Source organism: Vipera berus (genome assembly GCF_964194415.1).
Source record: "Vipera berus genome assembly, chromosome: 3".
Taxonomy (NCBI): domain Eukaryota; kingdom Metazoa; phylum Chordata; class Lepidosauria; order Squamata; family Viperidae; genus Vipera; species Vipera berus.
This window is the reverse complement of record NC_138204.1, coordinates 173,721,980-173,742,689: the sequence shown is the minus strand read 5'-3', so window position 1 is coordinate 173,742,689 and position 20,710 is coordinate 173,721,980. Positions and strand designations below refer to the sequence as shown.

At 36.1% G+C, this 20,710-nt stretch overlaps 1 protein-coding gene across 1 annotated transcript in view; it reads right to left on the bottom strand.

Annotated features, from left to right (window-relative positions):
• Positions 1-601: 601 nt before the first annotated feature.
• The window catches only part of ASXL3 (ASXL transcriptional regulator 3), a gene marked incomplete at both ends in the record, with an annotated part of 124,716 nt that continues 104,607 nt past the window's right edge, over positions 602-20,710 (bottom strand). The window contains 4 exons of the mRNA XM_081324831.1: positions 602-4,216; positions 5,316-7,233; positions 10,014-10,119; positions 10,946-11,042. Of these exons, the coding sequence (XP_081180957.1) occupies positions 602-4,216; positions 5,316-7,233; positions 10,014-10,119; positions 10,946-11,042 (5,736 nt within the window). The remainder of the gene's footprint in view (positions 4,217-5,315; positions 7,234-10,013; positions 10,120-10,945; positions 11,043-20,710) is intronic.

The following is a 20,710-nucleotide window of genomic DNA, read 5'->3' as shown; positions in this document are numbered from 1 at the left end:
CAATGGATCAAAGTCAATCACTGCAGGCAATCTTGGCTCCAGGTGTGCAAAACCTGCCAAATGGCCATTGCAATGATGTTCTGCTAAGACAGGAGTGTCAAACTGGCGGCCGGTGGGCCGGATGTGTCATGTGTAGGCCACGCCCATCCCGGCTCCATAAAAGCAAAAAACATCACAATATGTCACAATATATCACATGACGTGATCGAGTTTGACACCTGTGTGCTAAGGGAACCTGACTTTCGTTCTTTTTGATCCTTTTCTTTTCTTCATGGGCTATGGCTGTGCCACATTCATGTGCTCTTTCATGTACAGAAACATGGACCTTGAGCAATTTGTCATTCTTTTCATTGGGAAGATCAACTTATAAATGATAAAAATAAAATTATGCACTAAGACATGAACAATGCTGTGTTTTAAGACAATAAGAATGCTGGACACTTCTTAAAGGGGAATTACCAGGGAGAGCCATGCAAGCCAAAATCACTCCATTCCAAAGCATCCCTAGCAACTTTTTTTAGCCATTTACAATATGGCCTACAGAATTCCAGTTATTCTTTTCTTTTGCTTTCCTGTGTTAACAAGCAATGTGCTTTGGATTCTATCGAACAACTAAACAAGCTACACACAATTTGGAAGGACCTATGCAGTCATCATGGCAGAAGGCGCCACAGCCCTTGCATACTATCATGGCTTTCAGCCTGCAAGAACATTTCAGTTCCAACTCATCTGCACTGCTGCTGTCGGCAAATTTCTGAACTGGGATTTGGGCATTTTGAATAGGTAGGCTTGTGGTTGTAGTTGAACTACTCCCTAAAATCCCAATAGATTTTTCAATGGCAGAGGACGCCCTTTTGAAACTTGTGCTACCAAAGTGTATTGTAGGGTAATTTCCACGCTGCTGCTGCTGCGCCTGTATTTTTGGAGCAGTTAATGGGGCAAAAGGCTTCTGTGATTCTGAAAGTAAATAGGAAGGGAAGTCGGCATTTTTCAATGCAAAAGCTTTCAACTGTTCTTTGACTTCATTCTGATCGTAGGAAGCTTGTTTCATGCCTAGCTCACAGCTGCTGTTTAAGCCTTCCTCCAAAGAAACGGGTTCTGATTTTATATTGCTACAGACATTTGCCGGCTGAGGCCAACTAAGTCTTTTGGTGGTTTCCATAGTAACTCCTGGTTGTTTGTGATCAGATGGAGCTTCTGCATTGGGAGGGGGAAGGGGCGGTGGGGGTGGGGGATGCACTAATGATTTATTCTGCAGAGTTTGCGAGGCACTGGGGATGTCATCACTTTCCTTAATTTGAACGTTTGGGGAAAAAACAGTTGCCAGTCTCAGCTGGTGAGGTGCTGTAGACATATTGGCCTCTCCCAGGGCCTTCTGCTCAAGGTGCCTGCTGAAAGCAAAGGAACCACAGCCAGATGGGGGTTTTAAAGTTGCCTGCATCAAAGTGGCTGTAGTAACAGGGCCTCGGGCAGCCATTGGCATTTGGTAGAAATGCGGCTGATGGGAGGAACTCACTTCAGTGTGGAAGTTGCCATTTTTCTCTGCACTAAATAAGTTCTTCTGGAAACTGCATGAAGGCAATGGCCTTTTCTGCTGCTTAATCTCTGGACTGTGAGCTATTCTGCTTTGAATGGTGTGCTTGCTTGGCCACTCCTGTTTAAATAGCTGACCATGTCCAAGTTGATTCATGCTAGAAGTGATTATACAAGGAGCCACTTTAATATCTGAATCCACTGAAGGTTTCCCAGGCTCACATTTAATTTCCGCAGCCGTCCTGGCTACTCTCTTTTTGGGATGATTTTCACGTTTGCGGATTTGCAGCGGAAGTATATTTGTGGTTGTAAAATCTCTCCCATCTGCATTTGGGGAGCTGGAAGGGTTTTCAATTGCATTTCGTTCGGATGTAGCTGATTTACACCTGGAGGTAGTTTGCAAAGGCAAAGGAAGCCGACTGATTTCTAGTTTGGCCCCTAACCTGGGCTGTGGCAATACTTTTTCTAATGGCAAGTTGCCTTGCAGTAACTGGGTCACTAGAGGATTATTGGCTTCTACTGATGACAAGCGGCAACTTGAGGTTCCAGCAGTTGTAACTCTTTTCAGTGTCTCTGTTGTCAGTGCCAAAGAGTGCTCCATGGAATTGGTTACAGATCTCTTAGAGTTCTGAGCTGGCTGTGAACTTGGGGCTATTTCTGCAGTTTGCACAGGCATTTCAGGTCTTACAAAATCTTCCGTATCCATCCTAAAGCATTTGTCAGATTCATTTCCTTCTGACTTAACAGGCAAGGCGATGCTTGTCACAACATTTCTTGTATGCATTTCATGCAGATGTACCAAACCTGAAGGCTCTGTTTTCACATTTTTTAAACAGTTATTTTCTGAATATTCCTTATGCTTACTTGGGTTAAGATGACTGACCAAAGACTGCTCAGTATTCATTGCCTCACTGTCATTCCAACAGATTCGGCTGTTAGGATTATATGGGTTGGTACAGATACTTTCTGCTTCCCTCTTGAAAGTTAAAGGATCTTGAAAATGTTCTGAAAAACCTTGGGTAGAAGGAACAATATCCAACTGCTTATCTTGAGGCCCAAGAGGCACTTCTCGAAGAGCAGTACACGCTGCTTGTAAATGCTTGCCATCTGGCTTGGTTGGACCGTTGTTAAAGCCAGAGCTGGGCTCCAAATTTTCATTACTAAGTAGCTCTGGCCTACTTATGACGGATACTTGCGGACATGTTATGTTTTGTAAAGTAGGTTCAGTCCTAATCGGCCTGTTCTGCATTTCCATGCTACTTTCTGCACTTTCAGTGGAAAGACCCAGAGATAGGTTTGAATTCATCGTTGTCATTGTGTGGTCAACAATGACTTTACAAGGAATGGATCTATTTGCAGGTGCCTGTATATATCCTACTGAAGGTTTACCAGGCATATCTAAACGGCTTCTCATCCCCGAATTTCTCTCTATGCCATCAGCACTAATTTTGGTGGAATTATCGTAAGAATTTACAGTCATCATGCTGCTGGCAAATATAGAAATGGAAGTCCTGCCAATGGAATCTCCTACTGAAAGTGCCTCATTTCCATGTAAAGCTGCCCTAACAGAGATGTCGTTTGATAAAGCACTTGGGTCACTGCACCCAGTTAGGGATATTTTATCCGAAGGATATCTACTTATAGATCCCCCTGGAGGAATCAAAACAGAGCTGCCAGACAGGTGATCTGATAAATTACTTGCAATAGATGAAGTTGGCACAGTGGTATATTGACTTGAAATTGCACTAGTTGCATTGCTACTTGGCATTGGTAACATTTTCTCCTCTAAGGAATCTGACAAGACAGTAGTGTTGGCTGTGGCTAGAGGAGCGGAGTTTTCATGACATTTTGGCACAATAGCAACGCATGGCATGTCAGTCCCTTGGGCGGATTTCAGCATAGTTATATTGCTAGTCTTTGCCTCCGTACTTTCAACAGACATTAAAACAGAGGGCTTATCAACTGCACCTGCAAAAGAAAGTTCCTTAATTGTTCCTGACTTAGCAGTGCTACACACAGAACCAGGAACTGAGTTTTTGTTATATAGGACTGAAATACTTTCTGAAGAGGTAGAAGATAGCATTTTCTCACAAAAATGAGGCACAGATATGCTTTCATCAGAATTTTGAACAGGGATATCAGTGCTAGTGTCTGGCAAAGTAGTGGCATTAAGAGAGTGCTGCAACAAAGCAGTAGCTTCACGAAGGTGAGCAGATTTGTTGCTAGGAGACCGACAGTTAGGATTAACTATAATTACACCAGTAGATCCTTCAATCTTTGTCTCCGAAGCCATAGAGATCTCCACAACTGATGGCGCTTCTTTCAAGGCCTGCTGAGACTTGCTTTCCTTGTTGTTCTGGAGCAAGTGGGCTCTTGCTTGGTGCTTTGTAAACAACTTGGCCTTTGTTTGCTCCTTGATGTGGGCCAATGTTCGGGTCTTCCCACCTTCACAGGGGCTCCCTAGCCCTCCAGAAACAATGCTTGCAGCTGCAGCAACTGCAGCGGCGGCTGCTGCTTCCCTCTGAGCTCTGGCTTGCTGGGCTCTCGCTTTGATATCTGCAAGAGTTCTGGCCCCCGTGTTTCTCCCGCTGCTCACAGAGGTACTTGGAGTAGCCTTAGGTTCTGGTTTGGAAATTGGCTGGCTCTTGATGATAAAAGGTGGGCCAATTTTTGAGAGTTGTATCTGAATGGGAAAAGAGAATATATGAAAACCATATTAGGAAATTATAATTTACAGTGAACGTCTTTACCATAAGATGGTAGAAAATTGTATTTAGCACAAGCAACTGTTTAATACTCTACATATTATTACACACACACACACACCCCATTAATATATTGCTTTATGAACTGGAAGAAATAATGAGTTCAGTTTCAGGGTCTTTTAATATTTTCCAGCACATCTATTTATGCTGCATGTCTCTTTCTATACAGTTTGCTTTTCACAATCATATTTTCTGATTTTCAATGATGTATTCAGAATCTAGGTATTTGAAAAAAAAGATTTCACTGAAATTTCTATAGGTTTTCTATAGGTTTTGCAAAATTGGAAGCCAGAAAAGCATTACCAATTATTTTTAGAGGTATTTTTTTCTTTCTAGTCATGATTATAATTTAATAAATCAGAGTTTAACTATCTATCTTAACCCAACTGTTGGTAGCATCTGAATAAACACCACTTTTGTGGAGCTCTGTTACAAGGAACTATTTATATCTGCGACTAAATAAAGGAAATAAAGCAAGAATGTAATGTTGATTGTTCATACTCTTCTACAAAATTTGTATGTCTATCTAAGTAACTGACAAAACTCCACAAAACCCTGAGGAAAGCTCTCTTTTATATCTCATATGACTTCTCTCATTTATGCTTAGTGATTCTATTATTTTCATTGCATAATATAATGCATCTTAAGAACCAGAGGCATGAAAGACACATTTTATGATTTTACAAATGTTACAATGAACAATTTTCCTTTTTCATTAATGCGTTGCTCAATGACAAAACAGACATATTATTGACAATTTCTAATGCTGTGTTCCTGAGAGTGGAAAATCACTTTTATAAAATATAGTATTTTATAACGGTGACATGATGTCAACTGAGGATGTTATAAGGAAATCTATTTATTGGCACCCTGCAAGGAACAATGAAATGATTTTGCAGGCAAAAATTAGTAATTATTTGTGGCAACTGCTTATGGAAACAGCTTCCAGTGTTTCTTGATTTAACTGAAATACAGTCCAGGTAATAAGTAAGTTTGTAAAGGTTTATTTCAATTTACCTTTAAGGGTGGGACTCTGGGCTCTTCTCGAGGTGGTGGCTCTCTTTCAGATGAATTTGTTGATGAATTACGATGGGTCTGATCATCTTCAATTCTAGCTCTCTTCTCTTTACAGATTCCAAAACTGTGATGTTCAGCTGTTTTCCTCTTTGGAATCTCCAGGTCCCTGCTTTCATTTCTTACTTCAGGTGACTTGGTAACTTCACTTGATTTTGAAGAATAGGAGCTTTCAAACCGATTCTGTACAGCCCCTTGAAGTTTATGAGGCTTATTTCTGCCCATTTCTAAAGACGATGTTGAGGTATATAACTTAGCGTGAGACTTAGATGGAAGAGATTCAATATTTTTGCATTCTGCTACTTCCGTTAAGATAGATACTTCCAGTTGAGAGATTGCACTTTTATTTTCAGATCGTTGCTGGCTACCATGATTTCTCATTTTTATCACTTCTGGAGAAGAGCTTTCTGCAAGAGGAGAAATGAAACGGTTCTCTATTTCAGTTTGAGACCCACAGGTTTGATCACTAAGATTTCTGGACTGGGATCCTTCTGCTATTGAAGGTTCAGATATGACAGCTTTCATAGCATCGGGTACACCTTGAAATGAATTTTGTTGTGATGGAATATTATCTTCCTGTGGAATATTAGGAATGCCACAGGTTTCTTCTTTCAGAGGTGACAAGGATTCTTCAGACAAACACAACGATTTTCTTTGCTGAATAGATCTTTCACTTACTGGCGAATTGGAAAGTGGAGATGCTTCTGAAGGTAATAGTAAACTATTTGAATGAGATGTTTCAGAAGCTAAAAGAACAGAAGACACTGAAGAAGTTTCAGATGTCAAGGGCAAATCAGACATGGGGGAAGTTTCTGATGGTAAAGGTAAATTAGAAACTGGTGATGCCTCTGAAGGTAGGGGCAAATTTGACAACAGAGATGCTTCTGATGTTACAGGTGAGGCTGGCAGTGGAGATATTTCAGACATTAGAGATGTATTCAGATTATCATTAACAGTTTTTTGTTGAGTATCAATTTCAGTGTTTTCAGTGCAAGACATGTCTGATAAGCACACAGTTTCAAGAGACACTGGTGTAGAAGGTTCCTCTGAAGTAGACTGGGTGTCACCTCCAGGAGATGCAAAACTGGCAGATGGCTCTTCTGGGCTTTCAGCAGAAAAAGATGTTTCAGAAATACAAGCATTTTCAGATGACAGTTCATCAGGGTTACTCTGCAATTCCGTATGTACTGCAACACCTCCACCAGTGAATAAGGAACCATTAAGGACAGGGGAATATTTTCCATGAGGACTAGGTTCTTTTATGGATTCCAAATCTTTTTCTTCCACATTACTAACAGAATTTGAGGAAGCAGAAGATTGTGAAGGTGACAAACTGCTTTCTATCTGCTTTGTTATGACTGGCATTTCTTCCTGGGGATACGCCAATCTTTCCTCTTCTTTAATTTCAACATGAGATAATGGACTTAATACATCATTCATCACAATAAATGATTCAGAATTCCCTGTAAGTGGTAAAGGATCTGTTTCTTCATTTGTACCAACTGGACTAACTGGTTGTTCTGAATTCACATGTTCTTTTTGGTTCTCTTCCTGACATTCACAAATACTTGTCTCAACTTCCTCAGCAATCTCTTCTTGAATAATGGATTCTTCTGGAATCAAAATGTCTTCTGTTTCTGCCATTAGATCCTTGGCAGGAACATGCTCCATGTTGCAAAGTGCCTGACAGAAATCTCTCTCTGGCAAGAGTGGTGACTGGTTGCTCTTTTCTTCATGATCATCAAAAGAGGGCTCTTTTGAAGGACCAGGCAAATCCGAAGAACCAGAGAGGGATTTATTATTGTCTTCATTATTTTGTACTGATGTAAGCTTCCGAGATTCTTCCACTGACATCCCCAACCTAGTCAGAGATCACAGTTAAATTACATAATCATATTTCAATAAACATACATCAGAAAAAAACAACTATAGAGTTTCATTCTATGCTATAAACATATAGTCTCCAAAGGAATCAAATATACCAAATTCCTGATCTACAAAAAGTGTATTTGACTAATAAAATAATTTTTAAATGTGCTTATATAAAAACATGTTTTTTTGCCATTAACTTACAGGGTAGGGTTAGGGTTTCATTCCACATTGATATATACTCAACTAAAGCCAGGGCAAAGAGAATCACATGGTTACATACAGAAAATTACTGTGCTTGCCCTGGTATCCAGCCTTCAGTGATATCATATAAAATCTATGTGTGGACTGGAGAATGTGTTAAAAGCCTGTCATCTCTGGCCATTTCTCCACTAGCAGTTTACAGCATATTCTAGAGTCATCCAACCATTATTGTGCCAAAATGACAGTAATGAGGACAGATTCTATATCACCTTCACGATGGCTGGATGATGCCATGAAGGTATTATAAATCTACAAAAAGGAAAAAGGGCTCAAATTTTGTTATTTTTAACTTCCTTCACTGGTGGTTTTTTTATTTATTATTACTATTATTTCAGTCTACTGATAGAAAATATTTTTGTCTTATCTAACTATTCTGTCACTATAAATATAGCACTTGGGGTACATAATATTTTTAGGTCTGAGGGTCCCTTTAATGATGTGCCATTAAAGCAAGTGTCAAACTCGCAACATCACGTGACGTGTTGTGACGTATCGTGCCTTTTTTGCCATTGCCGGCAATGGGGTGGGCACGGTTTCGCTATGATGCATCCGGCCTGTGGGCTGGGAGTTTGACGCCCTTGCATTAAAGGAATTACACTGTCTGATATGTAATGTTTGGATTTGTTATGAGGAAAAGGTGATCTCGTGGTGTGTATAATTTTCTTGAAAATATTTATATATTAATTTAATGCTCTTCAGATGAGTCAAACTACAATTCCAATCAGCCCCAACTACTCCCATTCATACTAGGGATAATAGGAGAAGACCACATGAGATAAAAGATGGATTAAACAAGAAGAACCACAATAGACTTAATTTTCTTAGAATGAGAAAACACTACATAAAATTAGCAAAGGTTTTGGTAGTACAGACAATGTAATCTCTACACATATTTTAAGTACTAGTGTGTCAAAAATGAATAAAATCCGGGTCATTGAGACATTTGAGAAAGAGATTGGAGATAGCTATTTTGGAAAAGTAGAACTGATATTCTTTCTGGGGGAAAAATGTCTGCATGGGTTTCCAAACTCTGAAGTGGGAAATTATCTTGCAAAAGTGTTTGCGCTAACCTGGATGTATGTTTTTTTTTTTAAAAAAGGGATAGGAAAAAATATTTTTCATATCAGAATTATGAAATCTCTTTGTCTATGAAAGCATAAAATACATATGATTATGATTTGCAGAAATATTGTTATATTACTGCAGTGATCTAGTCAATCATATATATAACGTTCATAACAAAAAACCCTTTAAGATAGAACTACTTTTGAAAGCTTTTAAATATTTTCTTCAAAAAGAAAATTATAAACATATGACTGCAACTGAGCCCAAAATTATGTTAATAAAAGTTATGGCAACTGTTCAGTGGGTCCTTATGTGACTGCATCTGATTTTACAACCTTTTGGGCAGCAGTTCTTAGTGAATACTGCAGTTATTAAACAAACACCATGGTCATTAAGCAAACAAGCAGTCATTTAATAAATTACGTGATCTCACTGTACCCAATGTATGTATTTTACTGGAAACCAGAAGTGAATACAGATTTCTAGTAAAAAAAGATTATAAATTGTGGTCATCTGATCACAGGATGCTGCAAGCAGCTGTAAATGTGGCCAGTTGCCAAGTGCCCAAAATGACCGTGGGCCCCTGGCTGTCAGAACTTTGAAACTGAGCTGTAAATAGCTCTGGACAGGTTCATTGTAACTTCCAAAGTTTGTTAAGTGACCAGTTGTAAATTGAGGACTACCTATATAAAGGAACTAAAATGAATACAATTTGTTAGTATAATATATGTGATTGCCTGCAGTGAATTTGAGAACATGACACAAATGTCTAATGTAACTGTTCTTTTTCTGATTAGAAAATAATTTCATCTGCTTAAATGATTAAACATTTACTATTGAATGTCTGTCTGTATAATAGCTTAATACTTGTTTATGAAAGCATGTTACTCTGAACCTTTTTTCAAACACAAATATTCTTCCACTGTTGTTTTTTGTATTTCTGTAAAATACAATATGCATTTCTAAACAATGTAATACACAAACATACATTGTTTTTATTCACTCAAGTAAATGCCCTAGTAAAGGATATTATGGAGGAAAAACAAGTACTAAAATAATTTTTGTGATTACATTTAACTAATTTTATTACCTATGATTCCTTCTGAAATTTGAAGGTTAAAAAAGGATGGGTTTTACCTATTCATATTCAGTCTGTATTATATTGTCTATATTTGAATTTAATACATCTGTGTTTAATATAGTTGGGGAAGGTTTTGATGAAACTGTAGATTACTTTTAGTGTTTAAAATAGAAGGTTGAGAAATTGAAAAAATAAATCCAAGGAAGCTTTAGCAATGGCAATAGGAACTGAAATAATTGGCAAATTTATTAGGCATTTTGTAAAAAACTAAAAGTTAGATTTCATGAAAGGCAATTGTATATTTTAATAGCTATGCACATTGTTACATATTGGAGGACATTTTTTTCCTCTTTAATACTCACTTTTCTCCATAAAATCTTTCAAAGAACTTCTCTTTCCAGGGTTCTGTTTTCTTTTCCTTTTCAATTTCTTGCCTGATGCGCAACTGCATCTCAGGTGTAAATTCTCCTAAAAGATACAAGAAATGGAAGGTCCAAAGAATTAACCAGGGGTGCAACTGAGTTTTGTGTAGTGTAGGAATTTCTGCAGGCGGCCCCTTATACAAATGCTGTGCTAAAGTTGCTTGGCCAACTGTGCTCTAAGGTGTCAAAACTTGGACAAATGTCAAAAGATTTTTTGCACATCAACATTGCTTTCCTAAACATCATGCAGTTCCTGTGCTCTGCTAGCTGCTGCTTGAGATACCACCGTCTTTGGGCAGCAGTTTTTCATGAGGCATGGCCGGTTAAAGTTTTCCCCTATTGCAAAGAGTTCAATCAAAAATTTGAATCCAAACTTCAAAACTCAATCCAAAATTTATTTGCGAGAAACCTATGCTAAAATGGTGCTTGCAGTGCTGTTTTTAGTATTTCTAGAGTGTATTGGTGGGATTTAGTCACATGCATTTAGGTTTCCAAAGCTGACACTGATGAAAATGCTTGTTCATATTTTAAGTGGAAGTACCCAATGATAATCTATGGTGAGGTATAAGAGACAGACGTGCTTAATACAACTGGAAGATGATCTAGTGTACATAGTTTTGAAATCTTGCCACTTTACGTATTATCAATTTCTTTGCTTAGTTTTCTATCCCGCCTTTCCTCCAGGAGCTCAAGGCAGTGTTACAGCACCCTGTTCCCAATTTTCCCCCACAACTCTGTAAGAGACATTGGGCTGAGAGAGAATAAAGTATTTAAAGTATTGAAATGTATGTTTCCTTGCTGTGACACAAGACGGGATCTCTTTATGGAGGAAAAACACTATTGGTTAAATCTAGTAACAAGTAGAAAATTACCTTCTGCCAATCGCTGTTTCCACCCTTGTGCTGCATATGCAAAGAATTCATTATTTAGAGCGGAACTACTGAGGCGCAAAACTCCATCACTTCCCATCTAGAAAATAAGCCGATGGTAGCAGAAGTCACTGTCAGAGATTGCTTCAACTAAGAGTACATAAGAAGAGAGCTCCAATCATGTGAAATGGGGAAGGATAGAAAGTAGGAATAACATAGGGAATAATTTGCTAATGTTAAATAGCATTTTCATTATAGTCATCAAATTAAATGCAAGTGGCCTAATCCAACATCAGTGTGCCTATAATAATGTTCTGTTGTTTATGATATTGGAATCCTTTGTTTACGTGGAAATTGTTAAGTCCATTCTGTTCAATGGGGCTAATTTTCAAATAATGATGCAGTCTTTGTTTATGATCTAAGTGCAAATCAAAGAAACATAATAGCAACGTTGGAAACAACATGTCCAATATCTCATCTCTAAAAAAAGAGTGAAGTTATTTCAGTGACTAGCAAGAAATTATTAGACCAACAGTGTGTCCAAGTTTCATACAAAGTGAAGAAATAAGTAAACTTATGCATTATTTCACAGAACTGCAATGCGTAGAATTCAAAGCTAATAAAACAATATACTAATAGAATTCTGTGACCCTTCCTTCAGTCAAGTTTCTAATGATGACATGAGATGAATGAAGTGCAATGGATGACTTGCAGTGGAGATAAAATAGATACATTAAGAGTGTGGGCAACCTTTTTTTTGGTAGCTGAGGGCTACACCTTTATATTTTTTTGGATCTCAAAATCTATAGTGTGCACTCACAATGTTATGTTACAGCTCGCAGAGTGATTAGGAAAGTAGGTATGGTTAATAAAAACCAAAATAAGAAGTGACAGTTTTAGATTCTGGCTTCCTCCATTCATCTTAATCTCTTTTTAGATTACGGATTGGAAGTTGGGTACCATTTTACACTAGAAACGTTTGAAATATGAAAAGATCCATTTTTCACCAAGTAAAGTTTCACAATTCTCATGATCTAATTTAAATATGTTAAATAAAATATATTACTTTCAAAGGAAAAAGAGAGGAAAAATCTGTCAGTTAAACTAATTGTTATGAGCTTCTTCTAAGACTTCTGCTCAGTATCAATCACTACATGAGAATGTTTTTAAATCTTTAGTGCATGTATTGTATAAATTAAAGAATTAAAGAAAATGAAAGGAAGAGAAAACTAAAAATTTCTAAGTAGACATTTAATTCAATAGTCTATGTTACAAAGAAGGCACAATTAACTATGAGAATCATGCCAATAAAGGATTTTTAAAATACTATTGATTTTTACGATTCTTAACAACTGCTACCTCATGGAAACAATGCTTTAATGAGCCAGAATAAGAAATGTTTTTAAAAGTTATTTTCTTCTTCTTTGGGGTTTGGAATTCTGATTTTGTTGAATTAAACACAATGAAATTACTATTCACCAGGCATGCACTTTCTGAAGAACTTGCACCAAAAAGATTAGTTTTTTAAAAAAATATTTAAAAGTGGAAAACATATTTAATAGAACCCACCAGTTATTTTCATAAGCCAAGAAAAACTCAGAACCTTAGTAAATAATAACCTTTTTGTAACTGGAATACATATTATACCATGTAAACATTCATTTTATAAAACTTCAAATCTTCATGATTTCCTAAAAGAATATACTATTTTACAGATGATCAAATTTTCCTGTATAGCTGACACCTTCAGAAGCATTCAACCAGTTAAATCTATTATCTGTTTGACTCCCTGCAGCTCAATCCAATATTGCATATATAAAGCTACTGCTTAACCTTTATACATAATTGATAAGCAGAAATATTTCTCAAATAAAAGATTCAGTTATTATAGGTTGTAATTCTATAGTTAATATAAGCAGTAATACTGTAGATGTTACATTATTTGATTATACTACAATAGTAAAGCTTTAGCCTTATAACATCAAAGGCTTACTTTACTAAATTAACATTTTATCATCCAATATTGATTTCCCATTTTAAAGGACAGTATTAAATTATTATTGCCTTTTAGAAATTTGTGAGGAAAAGATTATTTTAGAAACTTTCTTGTAGACATTTAAGAGGAAGGTGCCATAAAGAAAATGATTAGCTATAACATTTTTTAGAAATGTAATAACACAGAGAGATTAAATAAAGCTGAATGTTTACCATTCCATCATTTGTCAGATTGATCAAATCTCACAGGAGTCTATTTTTCAATGTGTAAAATGTGACTCCATTTCATATCCATTACAATTTTGACTTTAATCCAAAGTACCTTTTGAGGCATGAAGAAATCTGGAGTCTGATATTGTAGCTTTTACTAGTATTAAATTATAAACACACTATTAAAGAAAGATTATGGCAGTCTGAAGATTCACATATGTAATAAGTACTAACAAATTAGTAGAAAAATGTCCACAATTGGCAAGTTCAGAGCCAAAAATCCACACACTGTAAGTAATTTAGAAACGTCACTAAAAACTGCTCCATAAATTACAATCCAGAAGAAATCACAACATACCCAAATATTTCAGCTGAGCAACTTCCATAAAAGGTACATTTTCTACAAGGAAATTTAGCAGTTAGGTAAGCTTCCTTAAACAAATACATGTGTGCAACTGGCATATCTGTATGTATACTGTATGTTCACCCTTTGCACCTTGACATGCCAGAGAAACAAATCCTGGCTGGAGGTTTTTTTAGGTTCAAACTCAGAATAGAAGGCGTTTTACCATTCTGCAAGGGGAACGAATGTTCTTAATTTTTCCTATTTTGCCATAGGAATAGGGGTTTAATGATCCTGATGCTCACCTTAGTATCAACTATCATATTACAGGGATGGATTAATGCTTAAACTACTTACTGTACACAATACCAAAACATCTTCAAAATACAGTAAGTGTAAGAAAATGACTGAAGTTATTTTCCAACATGGTGCACACCGGATGAGTTGACAATACGGATTACTCTTAGAGTTCCAGATGAAACATTCTTTAGCTACATGAATGAATTTTATATACTGTCAGTTTGTGGAATGTATGGGTAGAAAAGTATGCTTAGTGGGATACATATAATAGTTATACATGTCATGATAAACTTATCTCAGTAATTTAAACTTCCTCTGGCTATAAATAAAGGAAAGTGAGGAAATATTGGGCCATATATTACCAAATGCACATTGCAACAGACAACTAAATGAGTATGTTTCAAAATATTAAACTACAGAATCATCAGAATATACTGAGATTGGCATGGTGACTATACAATAGCAGAGATTTAAATCTAGTTTTGAAAATACAAAAAGGGCTTACCTACTAAGCACTTTTCATATATTAAGCCAATTCATATACCATGCATATCAACTTGCTGTTCTGGTATATAAGCAATATAGCTAAATAGCATAAAATGAAACGCTTGATTATTATAACACTTATCGAAACTGTTATTCATGGCTAGTGAATTGATAGCAGAAATTTACTGAAATTTACTGAATCAGGTCATTAATCTATTTAGACTGATATTGTTTCTGGTCAGATTTACTGATATTTGCTGTGTTAAATATTTTCCATTAAGGTCTTGAATTAAGGGCATTCTGCTTATAAAATCTGTGTTTGTCCTAAATTAAAACCACAAAATTGCAACTGAATAATGCTGCCCTTGCGACACAGTTGCAAGGTAATCTAGTTTTATATTCTCTCTCTGTATACAGAGATTGTGTAAAAAAAAATCCCAGTGTGTTAGAGACTAGAAAGTATGTAAACAGTGTGTCTAAGAAAAACTGCAGGTAATCAAGAATGTATCTTCCCAAGAGTAGCAAAAGAAAATTGGACAGCAAACCAATTTCTTAAATGTAACAGCCACAATTCAGAAAAGTACAAGCAAAGGATCCATCAGCTTACTGGAAGAACAGGTTACTATTTGCAACAAGCAGAGAAAGAAGGAATGGGGAGAAGTGCAGGAAAAAAAGAAGATAAAGCTTTTTTCTGTCTATTTTGGGTTGCAGCCAACAGCTTAAAATAATTTTTTTATTATAGTAACTGAGAGACTTTTATTAAAAAGGAATATAAATAAATGTTCTCCATTACCCAACCATAAAAGTATTTAAAAAGTTGACACCTCATTTTTCTAATGGAAAATATGGCATTAATCATGTCATACACTCTTTTTTGGAAACCATAACATCTACTGGTACTGTGGCAAACTAAAAATATACCAATTTTGTTTCTAAATTTACACTTTATAACTGAGATCTTTTTTGCTTTGCTAGCTGATAGAAATATCCCAATAGACCACATCTTACTAGCTTCCAAAATCAAGGGTTAGAGATAGAAGATGATGTGCCACCCATTCCTCAACTTTATCATCCTGCCTTAAGTGTCATCAGGATAAAAAAAGATGAAAGAACTATTGTTTTAGGTTGTTTTAGATCAAAATTGACTATTGATCTTGGGAGAACATGTGAGAAGCTTCTAGAAATCAAAACTGGGAGCACAGTATTTTGGATAAGAAATCTAATATCAAATGGTCAGGGAATATGATCACATTTATGGAAAGATATAAACCATCTTGGAAGGGCACAAGAGATGAAACAGATATCATTGAGTATATCAGAAGAAATACAAGAGACAACCAAGGTTGGGGTTTTTTTTAATTTCCCATGTTAGCAGATAATTGATTTAGGTAAGTTCTTCATTGCAGGGTGGAACGTTCCATGGACTTTGTCTTTAATGGGAAAGTCAGCAGCCCTCTCATTAATTGATTTAATTAATCTCTGGATATTTCAACAAATTTGTGAAAAAGAAACTGGTAGGTCAAAATTTAGAGAGATGATATAGGTTTTAGAGTGGCAGTCAGGCCAGAAATACTTTTATAATTTTTTAAAAAAAATATGGAGTTTGGTCTGATAGCTCCAATAATTCTTCCCCTATTATTCCACAGCTTCAAAACATCTGTCTTTAGAAACAATTTGGGGCAATAAGGAACATCTGAACCTTGTTGGTCTTCTAAAGGCCAGAGATATAGAAAAATCGAGAAAAATGGCAAAAAGGAAGATCATATGTTCTCCAATTTGTTTCATTACAGAAGTTTGATCTAGAAGGGTTATTTATGCTTTGATTTGTTAGATTTACAGGTCAATCTTTCATCAGGAGCTCAGCACAGATAGTTGTCTCTTTTATTTTGATAGCTTCAGCTTAGGTACTTTTCAAGGACAGCGTGCTTTAGGCACTATATTTTATATGATAGCAGCTAGGAATCCATAAATGCCTTGGTTTATACATCCACTGAGTTTAGTTTAAAAGAGGTTGTTGAGTTGAAATTGAAATGCTCTATCACAGAATAAGTGGGACTGGGAAAATGACTTGCTCATTCATTCATTTTCTGCCTTTCTGTTGATAGGCACTCAATTTGAGAGAGAGGGGGAGACTAGGAAGATTGCTGGTTGTTGCTGTCTCATTTAGATAAAATTTTCTTGTACAGTGAACCCATTGTTTGTTAAGAGGCATATTTTTGCCAGAAACCAAAAGTAAATGCTGGTTTCTGGCAAAAATGCCATAAATTGTGGTCATGAGATTGCAGGTTGCTGTACATAGTCTAAAATACATACATGCGACTATAGGCAGGCAGGCATCAGAACTTCGAACCTGGGTCACAACTAGCTGTTTTAGGAATCCATCATAACTTTAATCAATCATTAAGTGACCAATTGTAAATGGAGGACTACCTGTAATGGAAAAACACCAAAACACACCAGAGGAGAAGAGAGACTCACTACAGCAACCTGCAGAAAGAGGAATTACACCAGATTTGCTTCAGGAAATATTTGAACAACTGAACAATAAGTAAGCAGCATCACCTGATATTAAATCGACAGCATCTGAAAAAAATGGTGAAAGATTTGTAAAGATGAAAGAAAAGGTGAAATAATAAAGAGGATACAGGTAAACAATGTAGAATAAATACAAAATTTGCAAGAATAAGAAATGTTTCAAGGAGTGTTTTGGTGCACTTTGTCAGTAAGAAGACAAGGAATCATGTTTTGCAGCAGCATTTTAATGCAAAACTGAAAATTGATAATACAAAGAAATTGTTCCTAAAGAAATACCTATTTAAATTTTGTGTAAGAGAAAAGAATACTGTTTTTTGACTGAATGATTAAAGGAGAAAAATATTCCATGTCAATGTCACATATTGGAAGGTGTAATCTTTGTTTAAACAGCAGAGCTTTTGATTGAATTCTGTCCAAAAGGCAAGGGAATTTTAAAAAAAATAAAATTCAAAGAAGAATTGCAGAGACTCAAATAGAAGTGTCAGTGGAGATTGCAAAAGAAAACTGAAACTGGAGATCTTGAATTAAGTGCTACAGGTAGAGAAATTAAATTAAAAATAAATATGGAATTATTTTATATATAAATTCCCAATTAAAAGCAGAACTTTTATTGACTGATGAGAATGGTAGATTTGTTGGGGTGGAAATTAATATGCATGGAACTAAAACTTAGACGGCCCAAATTTGGACAAAGTATTGTTTTACAAATGAAGAAACTAATATATGTTGCTTCTGAAAATTAATGTTTGCTGGAGTGATCTCCCCACAACTGGACAGAACTTCTGAGAAAAATATTAAAATCACTCAAAGCAAGTTATCAAAGTTTTCTTTGATCTGATGGTCAATTTAGGGCTGGGTGATATATATGGAGAAAGAAAAATGGTAATTTAAGAAATTATGCCTACTTTTTTGAAAGATATATACCCTTTTCAAAAATAGACATGTTCAAATGACTTGGTGTTGGTTATGAAAGATACTTTAAAGGGAAATAAAATATTAATGGCAAATTAAAAGTTCTTAGTGCATTAGCAGATTTCATGATTAATAAACAAAATATGAAGATGTTAACAAGAACTGTGAAACTGGAAGATCAAACAGAATTGATGAATAAAATGGGCTTTAAGATTGACAGGAAGATAAAATATCTGAGTATCACTATGACAAATATGAATTGTATGTTATTTCAAAATAATTGTGTTAAGACATGGAATGAAGTTAAAAAGTTAGCTTAAGATGGGAAAAATTACAACTGTCATCGCTGGGAAGAATTTCTGTGATAAAAGTGAATGTCTTCCCTAGAATGATGTTTTTGTTTTAGACAATATCTGACAACTGATACACCATTTAAACAGTGGCAGAAAGATATACCTAAATTTGTATGGGAGGGGAAAGAGCCACAAGTTAAATATAAGGTGTTATAAGATGCAAAAGAAATGTTTATCTGATTTGAAATTGTATTTTGCAGCTTGCTGTTTGATTTGGATGAAAGAATGGGTATTGCTGAGAAATGAAAAGTTTTGGAGTTAAAGGACATGACCCAAGTTTTCAGTGTCATGGATGATTGTGGCATGACAAAGTCAAGTCTAATGTGGATTTTAAAAATCATTACGTTAGGTGTGCCATATTAAGAATACGGAATATATATAAGTTGAGGTTATGGATCTCGGCACAAGAAGTATCTTATATACAAGAAATGGGCAAATACAAATGGCTAACTTACTGTGAGATACCAGAATTTTGTGAAGGAAAATATAAAGGATCTCGGAGTCCTAGTGGACAATCACTTAAATATGAGCCAGCAGTGTGGTGCAGCTGCCAAAAAAGCCAACACAGTGCTAGGCTGCATTAACAAAGGGATAGAATCAAGATCACGTGAAGTATTATGAAATTTGGCAAAATTTGTACAATTGGTTAGAGATAAGGAGGATCGCTGAGATAACTATTGTTTGATTAGTTGATAATGTAAGGATTTCTTATTAGCACCTATATCAGGACACAACTGAAAGATATGTAAATATAACGCTGACAATTGAAAGACAGTTTACTAAAAAATTTACAGATGTTATATGTACAGTTTGTTATACTCTATCCTGTCATAGAATGTATTTTTTTTGTTATTTCTTTCTGTAACATAAGGTAATACTAATAGTAGTGTTGTAGCTGGGGAAGTTGAATCATGTCCACTTTTGTTTTTAAATGTACATTTAATAAAATTTTCTATTAAAAAAGTATTAATACCACTTTACAATGCCTTGGTAAGGCCAAACTTGGAATACTGCATCCAGTTTTGGTCACCACGATGTAAAAAAGAGTAAAGAGTACAGAGAAAGAGTACAGAGAAGAGCAACAAAGACGATTAGAGGTCTGGAGGCTAAAACATATAAGGAACGGCTACTGGAATTGGGTATGTCTAGTTTAATGAAAAGAAGAACTAGGGGTGACATGAGAGCAGTGTTCCCATATCTCAGGGGCTGCCACAAAGAAGAGGGAGTCAAGCTATTCTCCAAAGCAGCTGAAGGCAGGCCAAGAAGCAATGAATGGAAACTAATCAAGGAGAGAAGCAACCTAGAACTAAGGAGAAACTTCCGGACAGTTAGAACAATCAACCAGTGGAACAACCTGCCTCCAGAAGCTGTGAATGCTCCAACACTGGAAGTTTTTAAGAAGAGACTAGACAGCCATTTGTCTGAAATGATATATGGTTTCCTGCCTGAGCAGGGGGTTGGACTAGATGACCTCCAAGGTCCCTTCCAACTCTACTATTACGATTATGATTAAAATAAAATCAAAAGAACTGATGGCAGAGGGATATAGCATAGAAAATGAAGAAGCTAAAATGCTCTGAGACGTTAGAATTCAAATGGAAAGTACCTGCCACATTACACCCCAGACTTAACGATTGTTGGTAAGAAAGGCAAAAAAATCTGGATAGTGGACACAGCAGTAGTTGGAAGCAGCAAAAGCGGAGAGAAAGAACTAGAGAAAACCACAAAATACAACGGTAAATATAAATAGATCAACTGTGGCAAACAAAAGAAAGCAAAGATAGTACCAACAGTGATAGATATCTTGGGTGCAATCCCAAAACATCTGGAACACCACTTGAATACCATCAGCATTGACAAAATCATCATCAGTCAACTGCAAGAAGCAGCTTTACTTGGGACTCTTTACATCCTGTGATAATGCTTTTAACATCATTAAACAAAAACATCTGTCCATCCCAAGTCCTTGGGAAGAACTTGATAGGTGGGCAAAAATACCAAAACAGTCTAAAATCGGGCTGACTATGCCACCAATCATAGTAATAACTATTATTTATATATAATTTATATGCCACCCAACTCCAATGATTCTGAAAAATTTACTGAATGGTAATCAGAGCAGTCACAATGAATGGGCCATGCAACGGAAATGATGCTGTTGGGAAATAATCAGACAAGCACGGAGAAGGAATCAAGCAGGAAATTAGCCTTGAATCACTGTGTAGCTTCCAAGGAATCCAAGACTGAACCCCCATGCAACTCCATGGAGCCTTATCTATCTGTTTCCAAGGGAAGATAAGCAGTCTAGGGAGATTTCTTGTATTATAGGCAGAATACAATAAAGTAGTTAGCTTGAACTCTACATGTATTGATCTGGTCACCTGTGCCTGACAGGTACCTCAAGGGTGGAATCACACTGTTGCAGAGCCATTGGGGAGTCACTGTGTCACTCTAAAGGGTCTTGTTTCTTCTTGACTGACTAATTTAAGTATCCAAAGCCAAATTTATATATCTACTGATATATTCAGGGGGTGAAAGCAATGGATCTAACTGTGCAAATAATTTACTAAACTTGATAACATGAGAGCTGGGGATAAAAAATCCCTGCAGTGGCAATGTCTTTTGCCTTCCTGA